General features: G+C 39.5%; 2 protein-coding genes across 4 annotated transcripts in view; both read left to right on the top strand.

The window, feature by feature from the left end:
• The first annotated feature begins 449 nt into the window (after positions 1-449).
• Positions 450-2,912, top strand: rpl37a (ribosomal protein L37a). 2 transcript variants are annotated; one of them, XM_066647896.1, is made up of 4 exons: positions 450-588; positions 1,593-1,721; positions 2,552-2,634; positions 2,742-2,912. In XM_066647896.1, exons 1-4 carry the CDS (start codon positions 586-588, stop codon positions 2,803-2,805), a joined length of 279 nt encoding a protein of 92 aa, XP_066503993.1. In that variant the 5' UTR covers positions 450-585; the 3' UTR covers positions 2,806-2,912. The 2 variants fall into 2 exon arrangements, with proteins under 2 accessions (XP_066503993.1, XP_066503994.1); XM_066647897.1 differs by lacking the exon at positions 450-588 and adding an exon at positions 702-724.
• A 2,158-nt stretch (positions 2,913-5,070) lies between these two features.
• Positions 5,071-14,260, top strand: part of eif4a3 (eukaryotic translation initiation factor 4A3) — a 244,192-nt gene continuing 235,002 nt past the window's right edge. Inside the window, exons 1-12 of one of the 2 annotated variants that reach the window (XM_066647076.1) lie at positions 5,071-5,366; positions 6,423-6,495; positions 6,602-6,668; positions 6,777-6,839; positions 6,931-7,063; positions 7,313-7,393; positions 7,520-7,661; positions 7,982-8,120; positions 8,541-8,656; positions 10,020-10,127; positions 10,268-10,395; positions 10,504-10,556. In XM_066647076.1, the coding sequence (XP_066503173.1) occupies positions 5,213-5,366; positions 6,423-6,495; positions 6,602-6,668; positions 6,777-6,839; positions 6,931-7,063; positions 7,313-7,393; positions 7,520-7,661; positions 7,982-8,120; positions 8,541-8,656; positions 10,020-10,127; positions 10,268-10,395; positions 10,504-10,520 (1,221 nt within the window). In that variant the 5' untranslated portion in view covers positions 5,071-5,212 and the 3' untranslated portion in view covers positions 10,521-10,556. Of the gene's footprint in view, positions 5,367-6,422; positions 6,496-6,601; positions 6,669-6,776; positions 6,840-6,930; positions 7,064-7,312; positions 7,394-7,519; positions 7,662-7,981; positions 8,121-8,540; positions 8,657-10,019; positions 10,128-10,267; positions 10,396-10,503; positions 10,639-14,260 lie in introns of those variants that run through there. The other variant, XM_066647075.1, reaches the window with a different exon arrangement.

The raw sequence follows: 14,260 nt of genomic DNA on the forward strand, positions 1-14,260 counted from the left end.
TGAAAGTCCCTACAGTGAACAAGTTGGCAGTAATCTGCAATAAAAATGTACAAAAACAATGTACTTATATTACCTTAAGAAGGCTTTTAAATGCTCCTGACTGACCTTACTGTTCAAATAATTTAATTCTGTTTTTAATTATATCAAATATGTGCATTTTAAAGGTTATGTATTATATAGTGTTTTACCTTATATGTATTTTTACATAAGTTAATTTATTTAGATATCATCTTAGGTTTATTTAGATATCCTAATCAATTATTCATATGAATTATTTGAACATAAAAAAAAATTCCTTCTCAGTATTAGCTTGTAGATATTTCGGTCAAAAAAAAACAATATAAACAGATTTTCAAGTAAGTTTAAAATTATTGTTTTTATTTTTCCGAATAATTCTAGACATCATTTATAGTTAACGATTGTATAAGTTCTGTCAATTAGAAATAAAATAAATAAATAAACAAAAAAAACTGTTTCAAACTGTTCGGTTTGTCCTCCGCTATCCCAGAATGCCCGGCCGGGGCTCCTCGTAAATCGCGCAGGCGCAGTTTGTCCGTCCTCTTTTGGCTCCGCACCTCTGCTGAAATGGTGAGTGATTTTAAGGCGATGATAAAATCCGCTTAAATCTCTTCAATCCTACACGGAATGAGCAATATTTGTCCAATGTAGGGATCTGGAGAGTACATGGAATGTTGAAACTAGTTTAAGTGATGAGTGAAGTATGGTAAAATCAGTGATATTTGTGCGGGGATTTTGTGGTGTTTGGGGCGTATTGTCGCTGTAGTAGACGGTGGTTTTCCTAGGTTTTATCGCTCCTTCGCTGTTTATATCGCTGTAAATCCCAACCGGGCTCCAGCCGCATAGTAGGGCTTTTATTTAGAAGAAAAACGGTGGAAATGTAGACGTCCTTACCGCTGTGTTATGTAGCACGGTAACAGTCGGGAATCGTTGTTAGCAGTACAGTATACGTAACTAAGGGAAGAGCTGTTAGTTCAGGGTTAACGTCTAAATAATTTTCAAGTGTAAAGATAAACATAACGGGCATATATCTGCCATTAGTTTAGCGGGGTTTGTTTTTATGGACAGTTGTGGTTGGAAGGGTCTTCTCTGCTCTGGACTAGCCGCCTGCAAAGCTTCATTTTGTGGCTGCTGGTGCGGCTGTGATCACAGGCATTAGCCCTAAGCTTATTCAGTTGTTTTCCCCCAATAATGTCATGTCTTCATACGCTAGAAGACTTTTTTAAAAGACAAGTCTGTCCACCCTCTTATACCTAAACACTAAGGTGTTTTTTTGTCCAAGCTTGAATTTGCGAAAGCTAGGGAACTTGAAACACAGATGACTTTACAAGAATGTCAACAGGAGATAAAGACTGACCTGAGACGGCTAACCTGATCACACTGTACCACATAAGCAAGATGATAGGAGTGAATTACAAACAAAACATGATTTTAAAGTACGTTGCCACTGATTTGAAGGGGGGACCTGAAAAGGCAGATATGGAGTAGAACAAGCCTTTGTTTTAAAAGCTATTACTTTTTTAAATCCAGTTGAAATGTCATTAATTCCTGCTTTTTTTTTTCACCCCTAACAGGCCAAGCGCACCAAAAAGGTGGGAATTGTTGGGAAATATGGCACCCGTTATGGTGCTTCCCTCAGAAAAATGGTGAAAAAAATTGAGATCAGCCAGCACGCCAAGTACACCTGCTCCTTCTGCGGAAAGGTGAGTGTTAGATTTTCTAAATGCTTCGCAGGATCAAAACCTCAGTTGAAGTATATTGGATGTTTTGAGTTGAGAAAGATTGTTAGTTGCATGACAGTTCAGTTGTGGGTATCACAGCTAGTCGTCTGCTTGCAGGCAATTTAGTTTTTTGGTGTTTTTTAAATTGTATTTGTTGCAGAGGTTTTTGTGGCTTTTTTTAAGTAAGTCTTTGTTGGATTGCTTTATGTATTAAATGTAAACATCACCAGTATTATGTGAATGTACTGCATGTAAAAGTGCCAGACCTGGCTGAAAATCTTAGTTATTAGGAAGTGTTTGGTCTGAATAATAGTCAACTTTTCTCTGATCTATCTCACTGATGGGTGCACTGTATCATACTCCATAGTATATTGTGCTAATGCTAGGTTAAGGTAAGGCTTGAGTCATGCAAAAGCATTTATCAGCTGGTCAGCACGCTTCCTGGATGTTACTACTTGTGTTGCTACACCACTAGAGTATACTGACAGAATGAATGTATCTTTGCAAAGAAATGTCTAGGTTTTTTCCTGCTGGTTTGTATTTTCTGTTTAAGTATTATAAATTAAAATTTCAGGAAATTGACAGATTAATGTTCACAGGTAAATTGTGCCTAAATGTGAATGTGGCCTGCCCCTTGTAAAAGGAACACATTTTAGCTTGGACTGTGGTTGATGTTTTTAAAGGTAGTTATTGCTGGTCAAGTGATAAATTAAGAATTGTTTGGATTAATGGTTTTGAACTATAGATTGTATACAGATGTCTTGAAGGCAAAGGATTGTATACGTAATCCACTGACACTTGTGCTGTTTCAGACCAAGATGAAGAGAAAGGCAGTTGGCATCTGGCACTGTGGGTCCTGCATGAAGACTGTAGCTGGAGGTGCCTGGACATACAAGTAAGGATCTGATATGTCTTTTGTTTTTAAACTGTTTTCTACATCACTGCATAATAAAACTTGAGTTGTCCCTTTTGTTTAAAGTATGTTTACTTCTTTTTCCACAGCACAACATCCGCTGTCACAGTCAAGTCTGCCATCAAGAGACTGAAGGAGATGAAGGACCAGTAGACTGGGACTTTAGTTTTTGTACAGATTAAAACTTCCATGTCTCAGACTCTGTGTTTTTCTGTGTGGCTCATTGGAACATCCCACAATAAATTGAGTCTTGGGCAGGATTTCTCTTTTGATTTTGTTCTGCATCCATTCAAAACAAATGGTCTTTGAGTAGATAGCACGGTAATGTGCACACAAAACATCAGTCATATAAATCTGATAGGAATGGACCAACAGACTTCACAATATTCAATAAAAAAGTACGGGCACTGTTTAAATTTTTAAAACTAGTTCCTGGACAGAGGGCTGCAGTTTTGAGAATGCGAGTAACTGCCACTAGGTGAATGAGTTGGAGGGATTTATTTAAACAGCAGTCTATCCCTCCTCTAAAAGCTTGTTAAAATTTAAAATACTATCATTGTGACCAAAGGTGCCTGAATCTAATGAATCTTGTCTTTTGACAGAAACTTAAGGAGGGTGAAGCGTGTAACTCTGGGAGTTCTCGTTCAGAGACCACTTTGTACTTTTTTATAAAATTTGTTAAAAAGCTTATTTCGTACCTAAATATTTCCACTTCATGGGTTTTTACATTAAGATGGTGTATAATGCTTTTGTAAGCTGCAGGTACCAGGTCTAACTAAAGTACCTAAAGTACAAACTTTTAAAAAGGTGTTTTCAGTGGCTTTTCAATTCTTAAGTCAGTTTCCCAAATCTCAATTAGATTCTTAGTGGAAAACAGCAAAGGTATGATTATTTAGCCTAAGGTCATGTGGCCTATGTAGTTGCATAGCCCTCTATGTTGTACTTTATGTTTGCTGTCACAAACCCCAGACCAGTTGAAGTATAGATGTAATTTTAGGTTGGGTTTGACAGGAACACTCGAATGTTTGAAAATTCTAACCTTTAAAAAAATATATGCAATATATACCCAGCCAACCAAATCTTGATAACCTGCGTAGCAGTTTATTCAATAGTTTCCTGTAAATGTTAATCCTGTTTGGGGTTGAGGTGAGTCTACTAGGGCCTTCCTGGATTTATTGGGCACAAGGCAGGAACAGACCTTGGACAGGGTGTCAGTCCAACACTGCATTATGAATTTGCAGATGCACCTACAGCTCTTGAATAGACAATCCACCTGTCAAAATGTTTTGGACTGGAGGAACAATCTTTAAGAAAGATTTTTTTTTTTCATTAGATTTTACGGTTTAGATTGGTTACAGTGAATCTCTGTATACTTTTAACTCTTAACTAATAATTCTGCAATTATACTCTAGCACCATAGCTAAGCATTTTTAATTGTTTTCACTACTTAGGCACCCTTGTTTGGCATTCTGGAATTAAACACACGAGTTTCCTAGCTGAGCATTCTAGAATTCTCACTATTTAGACTCCCTGGCTAAGCATACTAGAATTCTCCCTAATCACTAACTAGGCTTCCTAGCTTAACATTAGAACTCTCATTAACTAGGCTCCCTACCTTAGTATTCAAGAAGTCTCACTAACCTCCCTGACTAAGCCTAGAATTCTCACCACTCACTAACTAGGCTCCTTAGCGCAGCATTCTAGAATTCTCACCACTCACTAACTAGGCTCCCTAGCTCAGCATTCTAAGATTCCCACCACTCACTACCTAGGCTCCCTAGCTCAGTATTCTAGAATTCTCATCACTCACTAACTAGGCTCCCTAGCTCAGCATTCTAGAATTCTCACTAAATAGGCTCCCTAACTTAGCATTTTAAAATTCTCACCACTCACTAACTAGGCTCCCTAACTTAGCATTTTAAAATTCTCACCACTCACTAACTAGGCTCCCTAGCTCAGCATTCTAAAATTCTCACCCCTCACTAACTAGGCTCCTTATCTCAGCATTCTAAAATTCTCACCACTCACTAACTAGGCTCCCTAGCTCAGCATTCTAGAATTCTCACCACTCACTAACTAGGCTCCCTAGCTCAGCATTCTAGAACTCTCACCACTCACTAACTAGGCTCCCTAGCTCAGCATTCTAGAATTCTCATTAACTAGGCTCCCTAGCTCGGCATTCTAGAGTTCTCACTAACTAGGCTTCCTAGCTCAGTATTCTAGAGGTCTCACTAACTATGCTCCCTAGCTTAGAATTCTAGAATTCTACTGTGTTAGGTACGTCAGTTAAACATTTGATTCTCTTGATAAGTTAGAAACACTAGCTTAGCATTCTCCCTTGCTAAGCAGTTAGGCACACTAGTTAGTGTATAAGCGTGCACATTGGAGAGTGACCCTGAATCAGCTTGCCTCTGAGGCTGCAGTCCACACCGTCGCGTGCTTTGTGCGTCACTTCTGTAGCACACGCACACGCTCTCTTTTCTCTCCAGGAGCGCGCGTCGGTGTCGGCGTTTAGACCGAGTTTATACGCGTTTAAAGTGAATATTCCTGCTCTGAAACTATGGCGGCGGCTCCAGCGAGTGCAAGAAAGCGGCTTCTGAAGGAGGAAGATATGACGAAGATCGAGTTTGAGACGAGCGAGGAGGTGGATGTGACTCCGACGTTTGATACGATGGGCCTGCGCGAGGACCTGCTCCGCGGCATCTACGCTTACGGTGAACAGTTAGCGAAAACAGTAACATTAACGTCAAAACACAGGGGGACACGGAGTAAACTGTAAATCCGGCTTCACCGCCAGGAGGGGATTAACTTAAACGTTTCATAAACACAAACATACTCTCCGGCGGCGGCGTTAGCACACTAGCTAACATTAGCTCTACCGTTAGCCCCAGGGGTGTTAGCCTTCGACTGAAACAGCTGCACCGACTGAGCTGGAGGATTTGTTTATGTACTCGCTCAATAAGGCTCAAGCACTTTTCTGGATTTTTAGTGTTTATAAGCATATTAATATGTTTGGTTATTTATAATGCGGTAGAAACAAAAGCTAGACATGAGCTGGATTTCGGAAATTAAGAGACACCAGGTTTTGATCAGTTTGCTCATAATGGCATCAGATGTTAATCGAAGTGTTGTGTGAGGCAATGTCTTTTATTTTGCCTGTCAGCTTCACTTCTTATAATTAACGTAGCTTTTTATATGACACAGGTTTGCTGCATTTCCTGTCTTTTCAGTCCCAGAGCGAAGAAGAGAGTATATTGTGAATAATAAAATGAAGCCAAAAATGGAGCGTGATGTTCTTGCTCCTGTCTAAAGTTAATTGTGTCGTAGCATTTAAAATAAAGAATTATTGCTCTTTGTTGAGAGACTGTGGGCATGAAAAAATGATATTAACCAATAATATTTCTATATTAATATAAATATTTCACAAAAAAAAGTTAAATATAATGCAGAGAAAGGCATTTTTCTGTTCAGTTTTAAAGTGTATACCTTGGGGGTCCGTCTTATTTTTATGTACTACTTTATTTATGTACTTTCAAGACACATGAAACAACTTTGTTTTTATTTAGATTTAGTAAAAACGTGACTTTTAAAAAATAATTATTGTTACAGATTATTTCAATTATTTTTTTTAATCTATCACTCTATCCTTAGATCTGTAATTTTTTTCCTTGTTGTATCTTCTATTCTACCCTTCAGTTCTGTATAACCTTATCACTGCATCTATGGACTCTGTGATCTAACCAAGTACGTACCTCTGATTCTTTCTTCAGGTTTTGAGAAACCATCTGCAATCCAGCAAAGAGCCATCAAGCAAATAATTAAGGGCAGAGATGTGATTGCTCAGTGAGTTTCCCGTTTTCTTTCTTTATTTGTTTGACGTTTACTCTTAGCTTCAGCAGATAAACTATTTCAGATGAGCATTTCACATGAGTTATTTTAACTTTCACAGATCACAGTCTGGTACTGGCAAAACAGCCACGTTTTGTGTGTCAGTGCTGCAGTGCCTGGACATTCAGGTACGTGAGCATCTCTCTGTATACTTCACTGTAGTCTTTGACTTGTAAATACAACACACACATTATCTGTTGCTTACAGAAGCCATTTTTCTTTTTGTTCCTGCAAAGGTGCGCGAGACCCAAGCACTAATTTTGGCCCCGACCAGAGAGTTAGCCGGACAAATCCAAAAGGTAACACACCGTTAACTGTGAAGTCAATCTACGTTAAAATATTACCAGTGCTTGGACATTTGACTTATTCAGGCGCTCCCTTGTTTTAAAGGTGCTTCTTGCTCTTGGCGACTACATGAACGTTCAGTGCCACGCCTGTATCGGTGGCACAAACGTGGGTGAAGACATAAGGAAGCTGGATTATGGCCAGCACGTGGTGGCAGGAACCCCTGGCAGAGTGTTTGGTGAGTTTATTTATGGTTCAGTTTTCATTTGTCATTGGTCTGATTGATTGAGGTTGCACACTTGTCAACTCGTACTGCTTTAAAATCTGCAGACAAGAAGAGCAGCATTGAATGTGTCATTCTTGGGGTTAAACCCAATAAAGGCTCAAGTTATAACCAAGTTTTGTTTGATGAAATAATAAATATTGTAAATAATAAAGGGATTTATATAATCATTTAAAATAATATTTTTACATTTCTTTGCCTTAGATATGATCCGCAGGCGAAGTTTGAGGACCCGTGCTATTAAGATGCTTGTTCTGGATGAAGCTGATGAAATGCTGAACAAAGGTAAAGACATTTTCATGAAAGAAACTCCTGGAACTGGAAGTAACTTTACCTCATTGAAGGCTCTTGAGATTGGAGTCTAGTGATGTCTGCTAGGCTTCCTGTGATCTAACCTCCCCCTGTCTACAGGTTTTAAGGAGCAGATCTACGATGTGTACAGATACTTGCCTCCTGCCACCCAGGTGGTTTTGATCAGTGCCACCCTGCCTCACGAGATCCTGGAGATGACCAACAAGTTCATGACAGACCCCATCCGCATTCTGGTCAAGCGGTAAGGGATGATGAGGCCACTTGTATGTAATAACAGAACACCTAATTATTTAATAACTCGATATCAAACGGTCTTTGGACGTTGGATGATTGGGTTGTGACTTTAGTTGACTTTCAATAGTGTCCGTGCCCTGTTGCTTTAAGCTGAGACTTAGGCATAAATCTGTTCTGCTCAGTTTAGAATGAGAATCTTCCCACTGCCAACTCAAATTTTCACCAGCAGTGAAATTTGTGAATGGTCGTTGTTAGTGTTACTGACATTCTTTTCTTTCTACACGCCTTCCTTGAGGAGAATAAAGATTTGAATAACTCTGTGTGCAGTGATGAGTTGACGCTGGAGGGCATTAAGCAGTTCTTTGTGGCCGTGGAGAGAGAGGAGTGGAAGTTCGACACACTCTGTGACCTGTACGACACACTCACCATCACGCAAGCAGTCATCTTCTGTAACACCAAAAGGAAGGTGAGTACAACTCCCTCACACAAATTAATGAACTTTAATGAATTTAATTTTACTGAAATCTTCTTGAGCTTTAGATGCAGTTCCAACCTTCGGAATGGTATTTACAAGTTATTTGGCCATTTTTGCTTAAAAAATATATATATAAAAACACAAATATGCAGCAGTTTCAGAACCATCTTGTCCATGCACTTCCACTCAATTGTGGGCAGTGACTCGGAAAAGCACCTAAACCCAAATCATCACATGGCCCTGAAGCCCATGGAGTGTTAGACCCACAGCGTTATTCTGGTGGCTTTGAGTTCCCATTACTTGTGTTGGCTTCATGTTCCTCAAAAGTCCTAAACATGTTCAGACTAATTTACTTCAGCATTGTATTCTTTTGTCTTTTACCCATTGGCTCACTTTTATTTTTCTTTGCAGGTGGACTGGCTGACTGAAAAGATGAGGGAAGCAAACTTCACCGTGTCCTCTATGCATGGAGACATGCCGCAGAAAGAGAGAGAGTCTATTATGAAAGAATTTCGATCTGGAGCCAGGTAAATACCAGAATAACAAGCTCTCTTTGTGGCAGGGACATATCTGTAAAAGTTTCATGTGATGTTAAAACAATTAGTTTGGTAAGCACCACTTAATGAACCTCCATGAATATTTCACATTATTTTAGTTACTGACAGATATAAGTATGAATTAAAATGACAATAGCAGCTTAATTTGCTTTAAAACTGACAATTTTATTAAATTGACGGAAAAACCCGAGCTTGCTACGGAAATTCTTGAACGCGACCGTGACGTCACTGGTGGACAACAGCTGAACAACGGCGCGGTAAAACACCGTTATGACTGACTGTTATGACAGTATCTAGCTAAATAACCAACGTTATTCATGACAATAGCCTAGCAATAAGCTAAACTCAAATTTAGAGGTACTGTTATTCTTGTAAATGTGATCGAAGTCGAACTCGAATTCATCCGACACTATAAACCTCCGTAATGCAGCTACGTAGCCGAGTATAATCTGAGCCACCGAGTTTAGCGAGTCAAGCTAACGTTAACTAACACCAACTAAAACAGGCGAAGTGAGTGTCCTTACCCTGTTTACCTCCATGTTACAGAGGCTCTTGAACACCTTTCGTTGGTGTCCTTACATGCCCATATTGTTGGAAAAGCGCCAGTGAAATGAGCTACAGATAACGGAGTGAGCGGATGGTCCTTTCCAAAGTGCCCGTTTAAAGTGGACAAATTTAGTCCATTTTCTGGATATTTTGGGATCTTTGGGCCATTTGTTCACAGATGTCTTTTAAACCTTATTCCTTGAATTAGTAAGAAATAACATGTTTTCTGACTATCAATAAACACAAGTTAGGAACTCAAACTCCACTGTATTTATTAGTTTGACACTTGCATATCGCTGGTGCTTAGCCTTTAAGACAGTAGTTGCACTTTGTCGCTGTACAATTAAAAACGCGTATCTCCCAAAGTAGTAACTTTATAGGAGAACGACAAAATCTTAACTTTCTGTAAAAGTGAATTTTAAAAATATTTTATTCCATGACATTTTGGAGCATTTCTATTGGTCCATTCACTCCAATATTTTTATACAATATGAAATCCACAAAAATGGAGATACTTGTTTTTAATTGCACAGCAACAATATTCAAATCAAATCAAATTTATTTGTATAGCACCTTTTACAACTGATGTTGTCACAAAGCAGCTGCACAGTTTATATTCTGTTTAAAAGTACATGAAATTATCAAATTAGTTTTGTTTCTTTAAGTATGAAATTAATTTGTGATATAATTGTTTATAATGCCTAAGAATAAATATCAAATATATATTTAATATACCATTAAGTCTCGTGTGCACAAATGAATGAATTTGTACTGTTTTGTGTTGTAGCCGAGTGCTGATCTCTACAGACGTGTGGGCCAGAGGACTGGACGTGCCTCAGGTCTCACTTATCATCAACTATGACTTGCCCAACAACAGAGAGTTGTACATTCACAGGTATGAATGCTGCTTAAGGTTACGAGTGAGGGGGGAAACACAGGTTAATGTAGACAGCTTAAATCTGTATTGAACGTGTCTTTTATAGCAGAATCTAGTTGTATAAGCTGGAGCTAATGAGTTCTCTATGTTCTGTGCAGAATTGGACGATCAGGACGTTACGGCCGCAAAGGTGTGGCGATAAACTTTGTGAAGAATGATGACATTCGCATTCTGCGTGATATTGAGCAGTACTACTCAACGCAGATTGATGAAATGCCAATGAATGGTACGTTGCAAAGCACTGGCAGCCTATTTTTTAAAAGGAATACCTTTCTTGTACGTCTTATAACCTATGACTACCATTAATTGAGGTTTCTGTTTTTTCTATTTTCAGTGGCTGACTTGATCTGAGGTGGTTGTGAGAATCTGGAAGATTTTTTTTTTTTTTTTTTTTTTAAATCTGGACCCGTTATTTTTTTTGGTAATTATTTACTCCCGTTTTTTTTTTTTTTTTATATATGTAGATTGACCCCAGTATGTTAATGGAGACTTGCTCTCAGTATGCAATTACAGAGAGCTTTTGTAAATAAAGATGTTTGTTGGAATCTTTTTGTTGTTTGTATTTTGTCTGACTCCAGCTGCTAATAAAAAACATTTAAAAGTGAGCTATTAAAATAATAAACACATTTCTTTTAAAATAATTTTTGTAACTGTAGATGCATGCGATCCTAATGGAGGATCCTTTATTGACAACGTCGGTATCGACAGGCACGTCTCCTATTGGACTTTCACTCTTAACTCTTGACCTCACAGGACATGTCCCCGTTAATACTGTCACACTGCAGGAGGGAGAAAATCCCTCCGCACTCTCAGCAGCTCCTGTGTAGCGTGTGAATGTCTGAAGGTGAACTGGGTGACGGTAAATGCCCTGAGTCCTTTACTGGTATTTTTGGTACGACAGTTAAATGCATTACCCAGCCAATGGTCTCAGTGGTCACTGCCTGTCAACAGAAGATTAGATGCACTGAGGTACAGCAGGCTGTGCTGCATTTCTCCATTTTGTTTGAATGCAAATGATTTTGTAAAACATTATACAGCGTCCTCAGAATGAACACTCTGTACTTGTGGTTCAATACTGGATGAAAATCAGATTTTTAGACTCTACTGTTTGTATTATGAGGTTAATCATTAAAATTAATGACCTAAAAAGGTCCTGTTAAATAACTAACACTGCCTACAGTTTGTGATGGAAAACTTTGCATCAGGGTTAGACTGTAGTTCAGTGCTGCAGTACTGTTTTTTTGGGGTAGTCTTGCTTTGATGAATTGCCCTGTGCTTGGCGCCAGCACATTGGTCTCTTTCTTGGAACTGGTGGAGAATATTGATGTTCTGCCTCCACGATGGTGGCTATACACACTATAGGATTTAGCAGAGATGGATGAGTTTGGATGAGCCTGTCCTTTGCTCTGACATCCAGCTTCTGAATATATTTGAATTCGAAGGGACCTTAGGCTTTTGAATACACACACACACATGGAAAAAGTTTTATCTCCTGTTTTTCTTTAGGATGAGGACAAAATTAAGTGACACATCCAGCTGACAGCAGCTAAATTTATATATGAATTAAATTTAGAAAATTCAGTGAAAAGACATTTCTATGGAAAGTTGTTCATCCACAAATTGAATTCTTCGGAATCGGCCTTGATTAAGTGAAGCAGACTCAGAGTATAAAGTATATCTATTCACTATGAAGCCTAAAACAATGCTTCATCACCTGTGACTGAGATGTGTTCTGCAGTAGATGGAGATTAAAGCTACATAGTGATAGTGACAGGGCACGGTGGCGCAGCAGGTAGTTGTCGCAGTCACACAGCCCCGGGTGACTGTCTGTGAGGAGTGTGGTGTGTTCTCTCTGTCTGCGTGGGTTTCCTCTGGGTGACTGAGGAGTGTGGTGTGTTCTCCCTGTGTCTGTGTGGGTTTCCTCCAGGTGACTGTCTGTGAGGAGTGTGGTGTGTTCTACCTGTGTCTGCGTGGGTTTCCTCCGGGTGACTGTCTGTGAGGAGTGTGGTGTGTTCTCCCTGTGTCTGCGTGGGTTTCCTCCGGGTGCTCCGGTTTCCTCCCACAGTCCAAAAACACACGTTGGTAGGTGAATTGGTGACTCAAAATTGTCCGTAGGTGTGAGTGAATGTGTGTGTTGCCCTGTGAAGGACTGGCGCCCCCTTCCAGGGTGTATTCCTGCCTTGCGCCCAATGATTCAAGGTAGGCTCTGGACCCACCGCGACTCTAAACTGGATAAGCGGTTACAGATAATGAATGAGTGATAGTGACAGTTATTACAACGGACAGCAAAAACAGCCATGAGATACCCCCCATTTCAGCATTTCAACACTTACACCTGCCTCGCCTCTCCCTGTTTGTGCATTGCGCAGGACAACCTTGAAACTATAAAATGATCTGTACTTTTTTATGGATAAAAATCATGTGTTTGAAACCACACAAATCTCTGGCACCGTTTGAGAGAAGTGTATAACAACTTCAGCAGACACTGCACATTATCTGTTTCCATTTAATACAGTAGCTTCACTCCGATGCACATCTACAGAGGCAAACTACAGACCCTGAAAGTTTCTTGGCTGATTGTTTTGGGATAAGTCCAGATGTGATTATCATTTTGTTTTTAATTTCATTGTGTTGCTAAATTGCTAGACGCTACAAGTGATGAGTCAAATGTCCTCAGTGCTTGATTTGCGAATAATTAAATGTACCTGCATACACACAGTGATTGTGCAGCTGCGAAATATTTTCCTCCATCAGGATTGCAAAGTTTGACTGAGTCATAACAAGATTTCCTGGAGTGACAAGCTGAATGGGAAAGCATTGTTCATTTTATTTTCACAAAACATATAAATAAATAACTATAACAATTCTCAAGCTCCAGTTATGACATGTGCGCTTCAGTGTGGGACATATGATGGTCACTGTATTATTAACAATGTGCAATTTGCCTGCCTGATTTAGTATTTATGTGCTCTGTCCAACAGCAGGATATGAGCTGCCAAGTGTGATCCATCTTCTGAGTGTCAGGCTCTTTCACAGTGCAACACTGACAAAAAAAGAAGATGAGCACTTTTTCCTATTAGCATAGAGGACAGCAGGGCCTCTGTCCAGCACTGGCTCAGCTCCCAGAGAAAGAGAGAGAAAGGAGATTTGCTCTTTGCAAAGAAGACTCTGTGTGAGACCCCAAGTGTGTGTGTGTGTGTGTGTGTGTTTAGAGGTAAAAGCACACACAGTCTCACCTCAGAAGGGTCCATTTTCTCTCACAAACAAATTTTAAACATTTAAAACGTCTCCATTTGTGATGAAAATCTGCACTTCACTGCTGTACTCTGCTAGCATGTTTGTTAGCAAGCTAAACGCTACACAGCTAGTAGCAGCAACAACAAAAAGCATTATCCTGTTTTGAAAGATATTTTCATTTGTTTTATGTTCAACATCTAAAATATATATTGGTGTATTGTAGGTAAAAGTCAAACGCCACACAAACTATATTTAAACTAGGGTGACTTGGGGGGGGGGTCGACGTCGACGACCTATGTGTGCTTTTAGGTCCTTTACACCTTTATTTGCTACACAAAACATGGGAATTTCTTTTTTAATTCCCCCGAGAGCTTACATTTACGTTTCGGCATAGCTGCTCGAGATGAGGGTGGGTACACGAGCTTTGCCTGACGTAAACAAGGACTACTGACGTGCGGACTGACCAATTAAATGCTTACAGAGAAGGTTATCGACCAATAACGGTGGCTCTACAGTCAGACCGTCCAATCCGAACATTTTAGGCTACTTCACCACGCCCCCTTCTCACTCAAGCGAACCAATCGGAGTAGGGGAGGGCGGGACTAGTTTGTGAACGAAACTTCTCGAAATTCTATGTAAGCTCTAGAAAAACAAAATGCCGGACGTTTGTGAAATTCCGCCTGGATATTTGTTTAAGTCTAAAAAAGAGGAGATGTCCGGGTAAAAGAAGACGTCTGGTCACCCTATTTAAACTCATATTTAATATCAGACTTTTAAAGGATGAGACTTTCCCTTGTAAATAGACGCCATATTACAAGCTTTCCTCGTTCACTTCTGAACCACTAAACGGTCTC

Source organism: Hoplias malabaricus, chromosome 16 (assembly GCF_029633855.1).
Source record: "Hoplias malabaricus isolate fHopMal1 chromosome 16, fHopMal1.hap1, whole genome shotgun sequence".
Lineage (NCBI taxonomy): Eukaryota > Metazoa > Chordata > Actinopteri > Characiformes > Erythrinidae > Hoplias > Hoplias malabaricus.